At 46.6% G+C, this 8,538-nt stretch overlaps 3 protein-coding genes across 3 annotated transcripts in view; 2 read left to right on the top strand and 1 right to left on the bottom strand.

The window, feature by feature from the left end:
- Positions 1-1,761, bottom strand: part of PPTG_22285 (hypothetical protein) — a gene marked incomplete at both ends in the record, with an annotated part of 2,298 nt that extends 537 nt beyond the window's left edge. Inside the window, 4 exons of the mRNA XM_008902868.1 lie at positions 57-97; positions 663-879; positions 1,190-1,253; positions 1,734-1,761. Of these exons, the coding sequence (XP_008901116.1) occupies positions 57-97; positions 663-879; positions 1,190-1,253; positions 1,734-1,761 (350 nt within the window). The remainder of the gene's footprint in view (positions 1-56; positions 98-662; positions 880-1,189; positions 1,254-1,733) is intronic.
- Positions 1,762-4,655: 2,894 nt separating this feature from the next.
- On the top strand, positions 4,656-7,133 carry PPTG_08654 (hypothetical protein). The gene has a single exon (XM_008902780.1). The coding sequence runs from the start codon at positions 4,682-4,684 to the stop codon at positions 6,803-6,805; it is 2,124 nt and encodes a 707-aa protein (XP_008901028.1). The 5' UTR covers positions 4,656-4,681; the 3' UTR covers positions 6,806-7,133.
- A 238-nt stretch (positions 7,134-7,371) lies between these two features.
- Positions 7,372-7,794, top strand: PPTG_08655 (hypothetical protein; the record flags this gene model as incomplete). Its single annotated transcript, XM_008902781.1, has 1 exon — positions 7,372-7,794. The coding sequence occupies one exon, from the start codon at positions 7,372-7,374 to the stop codon at positions 7,792-7,794; it is 423 nt and encodes a 140-aa protein (XP_008901029.1).
- Positions 7,795-8,538: the final 744 nt, after the last annotated feature.

Here is an 8,538-nt window from a genome sequence, read left to right on the forward strand (position 1 = left end):
CTACCGAATTTTGGTAAAGGGTAGCCCCCTCTTTGACTTTACAAAAGGGGGCTTACCTAACAGGGCACTTCAATTTGCCCGAGTACAATTTGATTGGCTGATACACACAGACGAGCTCCATTCCTTTTGTCATTAGCAGAATAGCCAGTTCAGAAGCATGCCAAGGCGTGATACCCGCTTAACCGTGAAGGACAAGCTCAGAATTCTGCTAGAAGCCGAGAGAGGAACAGTCAAGGGCACGGCTCGCATGCACAAGGTGTACCCATCTCAGATTCGGCAGTGGCGCAAGAATAGAGAGCGTTTAGAGGAGACAGTGAAGCGGAACCCACGAGCCCGAGCGATTTCGGTCGGTCGACCCTTGCACGCACCAGCTCTTGAAGATGAGGTTACAGTTTGGATTCTGCATCGCCGAGGTCTTGATATTGCTGTTTCAACTCGACATGTCATCAGTAAAGCGTTATCAATCGAGATTCAAGATAGCATTACGATCTAAACTGTTCCTCAATTTCACTCAGCATTATGCATTTAACAATACCACCACTGCGCTCCGACCGGCGGCGCTTTTGAGAGTTCTCCGAGTGTCTTAGATCCTCAACAACAGTAGCAAATTGTCTGTTAAATGCGGCACGCTGGATAAGCAGTCTGCGCGGCAGGTAACCGACGTGGCAGGTCTGTGAGCCGTCACGAATCAAGTATGCCTTCAGGCAGTATCCTAGCCTGTTGTCGCCTTGGTCATCGACCTCCTCGCGGAACAGCAGCACGTCCCCCACCTTCACATGTTTTCCGCATGCTTCATGCGCTACACAACTTCGTCCTCCTTCCGCTAGATCACACCCGACGACGTCGACCCCCCTTGGCATGCTTTTTGCTTGTGAGCCACTAAAAAACAAAATTTGGATTGGTCAAAAGTCCAGCATGGGGGCTATCCTAAAGCGGCAGCACCAAACAAAACCGCCCATCACTTATTATAGAAAACCGGAAGTGGGGGGCTTACCAAAAGCTGCAAAATGAGGGGGCTACCCTATATCAAAATTCGGTAGTGATGCTCATTCAGGAATTCCTGTGCTGCACAGGAGTTCCTGAATGAGCAGTCTTTTTTAACGTTTAGTACATATTGATTTACTCGCAGTTCATCTACAATTACTCGGACTTAATCTCATCGAATAACATGCTGGACGCGAACTCTCACAGCTCTTTTTGCACGTCGATGCCTAAACGTGGAGGTGCCGGCTCGCTTCGAGACGAACTATCACCTGCCGAACAACGGTAAGCGGAAAACATGAGCGTCTCGCAAACAGAAGAAATAAGGTATCCGATCGAAACGTTACTCGTTACAACTGCTCTGTCGCTTTGCTTAATATTTGTTCGTTCAGTTGATGGCGAGCTACCCATCAAGCCAGCCGTGCCGAAGCAGTACAAACTAGACCAGAAGGTGGTTGATATGTGGAAGTATCGAGAGTCTCAAAACGAGTAAATGAAGAAAAACATATCTGCTGGTTCAGCAGATATGTTTGGTTTTCAAGTGATATAATACCTGCTCTTAATTATTATTTTTTTTTATAGTTTTAGGGCAAGTTTGCGTTTTTACAGATTGTATTAATTGCGCAAGAGGTCATCGAACCCAGTGAAGCAAATATTGAATCCCAAAGAAATGATGAACGCTACAATTCATTCTCGAAGCCAGTCCTGTTGCAAAGAGTTATCTCCAAAAAGATATCATACTGGTGGCATACAGCTGAGCCGCAACTCGCTCTCGCTCATTGTTACTATTGTGGAGGGCATCCTGACTCATTTATCTTGGACCTTTACATGCAAACTGCTGGTCTTATGGACAAGCGAGTTTTTTTTACTGGCATCTTTCATCGTCGTTATCTGTATTTTAAAGTTTACCAGCTCGCCACCAGTAGCCGCTGGACAACACTCGTCAAACAGTAAAAAAAGAGGTTACGTGAATAAAAATATGTATTCCCAGATAAGTCGAAGTCGATCTAGTTTATTTATTAGATGTTGTGTTACTGACTTGGTCAGAACTCAAATAACGGATTCCGAATAAAGCACCCCACCCGGATAGAGTACCCTACCAATATCATTTCTCCGCACTTCTAGTACTTCACAATAGATCGCCTGGGTAAAAGAAGTTGTAGCCAGCGTACATTACCGGAATACGATGGCATCAGCTCAAAATGCCAGGTTCTCTAATACAGTCCAGTTTTCAACTACCATATTGCACAATGCGACTGTACGAGCTAGTTGAGAAGCTGCCATGGTAGCGTGATGGGTACGGTGTACCAAAAAAAAAATTTTTCAACATTTTCGATATCAGGATATGAGTTTACCCAATGGGACTAATGAAAGCACCTTTGTTGCCCTTGCCTTTGATCAAAAGTGATCAAAAGCCCTTTATTTCGTTCACAATTTGTTGTCGACCTGGTGAGGGAACACTATTTAATAGAAGAAGTCCTTTATTCGGAGGAATCCGTTATCTATCATTTGGAGCAAAATGGCAGCTTCCAAGACATCGGCCTACTGGTAATGACTCTCAAGGAGGTAGAAGGAGCGCTAGCGCATTAAGTTGGAAACTGGAATTGTGGCAGAAGAGGCTACGTAACGTATCACAGTGTTTCAAAAAGCGTTATATTACATGTACTCCTCAGCTTGTCATTCAAACCTTCATCAAAACTGTCTGGTTTCACCAAAGCCCCACATTTGGAGCCATCATGCGGCTATATGAAGTTACAGGAGGATTAAAAGAGCAACGAATATGAGTATAACGATGCGTTAACCCAGAACGACTGAAAAAGTATTTTAGGAGGAAGTAATGAAAAAAAAAGCAGTATTTGTAAAAATAACACTTTTGAACCTCTAATGCAAACCATCATGCTCGAACGGGGCCTACAATTCGAATACGATCTATTGATCCTGGTAAAGTTATGGCACGGATATACAACAGGTTTAACGCTAAGTATAAGCAATTTAATGTTATGGGATTGAGAATATCGGTCCATTGAGGTCAGCTGAGTATGTGTACTCCAGCCCGGACGTCGTTGGAAATGCTTCTGACGACCTGATCGACGGATTCATCAAAAATTCAATGTCGAGCTTAGATAGCGTAGTCGCCTGAACTGGATAAAGAGACTGTGAAGAAGCATAGTGTACCAACCGATATGTCGTCGCTTTAGGCGACTCCAGTTGCTTTAAATGCGCTTTGCAGCAACCTCTCAGCTGCACAAACTTCTCACACCCCTCCACGCAGCAGCGTCGACCGCCTCCATGCGATAGACACAACCCCTTGTACTGCGCTAGTTTATCGCATCCGTCGAAGGCACACCGTCGACCCCCACCGTGTGCGACGCACAGACCGCGACTTTGAGCTAGCTTCGTGCAGCCTGATCCACGACACCGAATGCCTCCTCCATGAGCTTTACATAATCTGCGCGTCTGTACTTGCTTCTTGCAGTCAGGGTAACTGCATCGGGCTGCCTTGCGACGACGTCTTGAAGATGGCATGACTAGGTTGCTGGACGGTGGGTGTGTCACTGCAAGCTCGAGAACTGAAGTGTGGCTGAGGTTTCGAAATGTAGAGTATTACGAGGATTGAGCGTCATGGGCCATGTGATGATCAATCCTCCGCATAATGATTGTGATTGAGCTGAGGCTTGGTCATCACATGATTGGGACAATCACAGCGGTTTCTACTTGAAGCCATCCATACAAACAACAAGATGTCGTTCGGCAGTTTGAGATTATAGAATGGACCGTCACGCAATCATTGGACACTTGTATCCATAGTTTTTTGATCCATTTTTATCAAATTACAGACAATCCCCGGGAGATCTCTCCCACCTTCTTAACTAGAGAGTATCACTATTTGGGATATCTCTCCAAAGAGGCTCCTCTGTCCATATCTGCATTGAAACGAAATTCTACCATCTTTCCATTGTGTTCCCATTGATGTTTTTTTAGTTTTAGACCGAGTATTTCGTTATACATCGGCTTCCTGTTGTCATTGGGGTCACGATTGATTTCACGGGCGCTTTCGATCATTGCTCTGACACTGTCCTTAGGGTCGCTACTTTATGCTATTGGTACCCAGTCGTCGTGGTGTTGATTTCTGGTTATGAAGGGTCGGAGAGAGAGATGGAGTGCTCATGACTACATACATAAGAATTGGCAGTTATAATCGGTGATAAGGTGCATTGCTGTCTCTTAATTCCAACGACTAAGACAATATCAACTCATCAGATGCCTACTACATGTATTAGTACAACTTACTCCTGTGTGGCCCACTTCGCCGCACGAGTGATGTTTAGCTTGCTAAACGTTTTCAGATGTTGACCGTGCAAAAGTTTTAAAAGTTTTATAATCGCTGATTTGAAAGCCGTACTGCTACCTTCCTGCATACAGTATAAGCTCAATTACATAACTGTGATGTATAATGCGCGCTCTAACTTAATATATATTTAAATATTTAAAAAAGAAATAGAACACCTCTTTGAGTCAAGGCTGGTTTCAAAACAAGATTATTATTATCAAAGCCTTTGATAATAATAATAATCTTGTTTTAAAGGCGTAGCCATTTATGTTCAAGAGGCCCCCCATTGGGGAATACCAGATGTGGGCTACATCAAATTAACGTACAACTTGTGTATCGAAATGGTTTCACTCCCCAACGAAAGCCACCATGATGAGCGAGATGGACCCGCCGCCGACATCTCGCTTGCGTCGGCGCAGCTTCTTCGAGGGCATGGAGAGCGAGGGATCGACTGCCGAGAGCATCACACTCAACGAGAGCGACTTGGCGTCTGCGGCGTCAGCATCAGCTTCTCTCAGCGACGGCGAGAGTTACACAGCTAATTCGCCTCTAAAACAAGGCAAAGTGGCTCCAGCCAAGCAAAACGGAGCTAAACCATCGGAAGACCAAGATTTACTACGATCTAATAATAGCTCTGGACGAACTCAACGAGTGGTTAAGTTGCTGCAAAATCTGTGGAGACAACTATCGACCTGGCTTCAGTTGCTGTATGTTGCTTGGGCCGCTAAATTCCCAGTTGCGGCTTCCAAGGTGGACGAATGGAGACAAAAGACCTCGTGGGTGTTAAAAGGACCAAAAGATTGGGTTAAAAAGTGGAAGGGAGACCCCACAGCGCCAGTTAAATACTGGGTATACCCTACCCAATGGCTCACATACGCCTCTATCAGCCTCGTGCTGCTACAGATCATCATTTACTGGAAATTCCAGACTGTTTCGTTCGATCTACGAGTCCACGAGTGTGTATTCAGAGAGAGACTACTCGCTTCGGCCGATTTGATGCAGCCCAGTGCAGTTCCCAGTACGCACATGCAGCCTCGAGCAGCAGCGTTAAGATTCCTGGAACGTCGCTTCGAGCAACAATACAGTCCTGGAGCACGCCAACCTGGCCAGGCGAGACTGCCCTGGACATGTTTAGCGGTCATTCCTATGGGCAGTGACAGTGCTATGGCTCAAGCTACAGAGCTGGCATTCTTGTGGCCTAGAAGTCAAGTGGTGGCTGCTAATACTCACTCAAAGATCGCCAGTCGAGTTCACGTGGCTGTGGGGGCTAGTCCACTTGATAGAGGCACTGATTCGCAGCTTACGGGAGTGTTTGCAGCCATGTTTCCGTTAAGTGCGATGCGTCTAGCGTTATTTGCTCCTAGATTTCCAGATTTAGTACTGGTCAAAACGGAGTTCGCATTGAGACAAATGCTCAAATTCCGACAGGAACGACAGGAAGAACGCGACCACCGAGGAAGAGCAGGAGTGAATGCTTTGGGACAACCTTCATCGATTGATTTGGGCACTTCTTACCTCGCGGCGAGTCATTTTGGCGTATACTTGCTGAAAACTACTGTGCCGGATGTGTACAATCGACATATCCGGAAGAAATGGGACGAATTTCTGCATGTTGTAGTGGTAGGCGACGCTGACAAGAAGCAGCAGTTTACGGAGGAATTACTGGCTGCGTGGGTGGCCCATCCGGATTGGCCTATGCTACATGTTCGCTTCGAGCGGTCCTTGGTGTTGTGTGGATCGTTCCAGCGTATTCTAAGCAGTATGCTCAAGGACTACCAAGCAGACGCTGAAGCTGCAGAGGCAGCAGAAGCGGAGGACCCGAACCGAGCGGCTGAAGATTGGTTGGAAGGCCTGGACAGTCCCAAGAAACAAGCAAAGAAACCAGCGAAACGTCAACTCAATGTGGACTTGGTGTGCGAAGAAGACGCCAACTCGCCTCAGGAGCTTGTAAGGCTGAAGAACAGCATTGGTATGCACCTGTTCCCTGTCCCGCCTGAGCTGGAAAAGTATGAAGAAATGGTGCTCGAGAGCTTAGCAGTTGGCGCGGTTACAGTGACGTACAATACTCCAATCATGCAGGAATGGGTGCCGGATAGCTGCGGTCTACGCGTGGGTTCCTTTGACTACGATGGACCTGCGGATACAGGCGCGACAGAGGAGGATCCAGAGACGGTAAAGAAGGAGGTACCGGAGCGAGAATTAGCTGATAGCACCGCGCTAGTGAAGCTTCCTTCGGTGCACGCTACATCCAGTGAGATTGAAGAGGCTATTGAACAATTGTTGACGCTGGACCGAGTGAGTCGAGTGGCGGCAGGACGAGCCGCTCGTGTGCACTACCTGCGGATGCGTACACACTATTTGTCGGCCGTAGCAGCACTGGATGCGGCTGTTTGTGAAGGCGACAGTGACGATCTGGGCGAAACTCAAAGCGAAATCGGACAGCACAGACGCAGGAAGGTCGAAGTCGAAACCTTGCGAGCCTTCTTGTACTAAAATTGCTGCCTAGACTAGCGAACGTATAATTGCGGGTTCAGATCTCGAACTATTATGTACTGTATGCAGCAGATTGCGTCTTGCTGTCACTGCGTCGTTCGATAGTTTACGCCCCCTTGAAAGCTCTACAAAGCCCTGGCATCGTGTCGCCGACTTGAACGGTGTTGTCCTCTTGTGGCATGTTGATGCTGTACATGCACTTCGACCTATAGCATGCTTCCTGTACTTGTCGTATTAGTATTTTTTTTTTTTTAGTAAAGTATCCGGATTATGAGCGTAGGCACATGTACAGCAGCCCAAATCGGTAGCAACTTATCGTGCTTGTAACTTAGCACGAGATGTGCTTGCGCTCGCTCGTGAATCGCGATAGAAGCGGAGGTTCTGTGGCGCAGTGGGAGCTTCCTATCCTCACGTTTTTCGGAACAGCTTGACTTCAAGCATGTCTACCGTTGTTGGTGATTGTGATTTGGATAGGAAGACGTTGACACGGACTTCACTCACCATTCTACACAGTAGTGGCAACTCTTAACTCTTCCTGGCTTCGCCACAGAGTATTCAAAACTATCATGCGCCTTCACTACTTTCTGATGATTGTGATGGCAACTCTTGGCGCAAGCAATGGTGCTGTCTCGGCAACTAGCGTCACAGGCGACTCCAAATACGTAAAGACCAACGAGGTTAAACTTCACTTGATAAAGACTTTCCAGACAGGCACCAGACGGAAACGATTCCTCCGTACTGGTGACACAAGTAAAATGGACTACTACTACGACCCGAACAAACGAGGAGTGTTTATTGAGGACAAACTCGAGAAATCGCTGACAAACCGAAGCAGAGCGAATAAGCTGTATGAAGAATGGTACAAGAGTGGATACTCGGCGAAAACGGTGGCCAGTGGTTTGAACCAGGATGAGAACAGAGAACTCGTAAGGATTTACAAGGAACTCGCTCAGGGTTATGCTGCCTATATCAAGAATAAGAGTCTCTGACCTCTGGTATGGATGGAAGCAGTTTCGCCTTAGTTTGGATAGTTCGGGCGGAATAAAGTGTTACCCATTGGTAGGTACCGTGCGCGTCGAAACTATATACGCACTCGAAAATTGTCGATTTCTCTGCTAGTACCAAGCTAAACGCTAAACTATGTGATTAACAACGGTAAAACAACCCAGAAAGTCTGAATGGACAAGCAGCATTTTTTTTTTTTCGCAGTCGAAAATATAATGTTAAGAGGTCCCGTCAAAACTCTATGCGCACAATGTAAAATTTTAAATAAGAAAAGATGGAGGAGTTATTTTTGTAAATTTCTGAAAGAGCGCGAAAAACAACATTTACTGGTTAACACCAGCTGTCTCCTGACCAATAACTGATGCCGCGAGGGAAGCTTTTGACCGCGACCGAGTGTGAGCGCATCAAAGTCTACAAGGAGAGAAACTAAGCAACCGCAAGATAGCTAGAAGCCTTAAACGCACTGAGGGGGCCATAAGGAACTCTTTCAAGAAGTCCACAGGCTCTCAGGGGTCCAAGAAAGTCTGCAGACGATCGAATATTAACACAAAACACGCCAGACAGATTTTTCGACTCGCTGTAACTCGAAGCCTCTCTGCAAAGAGGATTGCAGAACGCTACCAAGCCATCCAAGTGCATCTACGGTTCTACGAGTGTTACGCAAGAGTCGCTATGCCAAGTACTCAAAGAGAAAACCTGCTCCAGCTCTGAAGCCACATCACAAGTTG

The sequence above is a fragment of the Phytophthora parasitica genome (genome assembly GCF_000247585.1).
Source record: "Phytophthora parasitica INRA-310 unplaced genomic scaffold supercont2.14, whole genome shotgun sequence".
In the NCBI taxonomy this organism is placed as follows: Eukaryota; Oomycota; class Peronosporomycetes; order Peronosporales; family Peronosporaceae; genus Phytophthora; species Phytophthora nicotianae.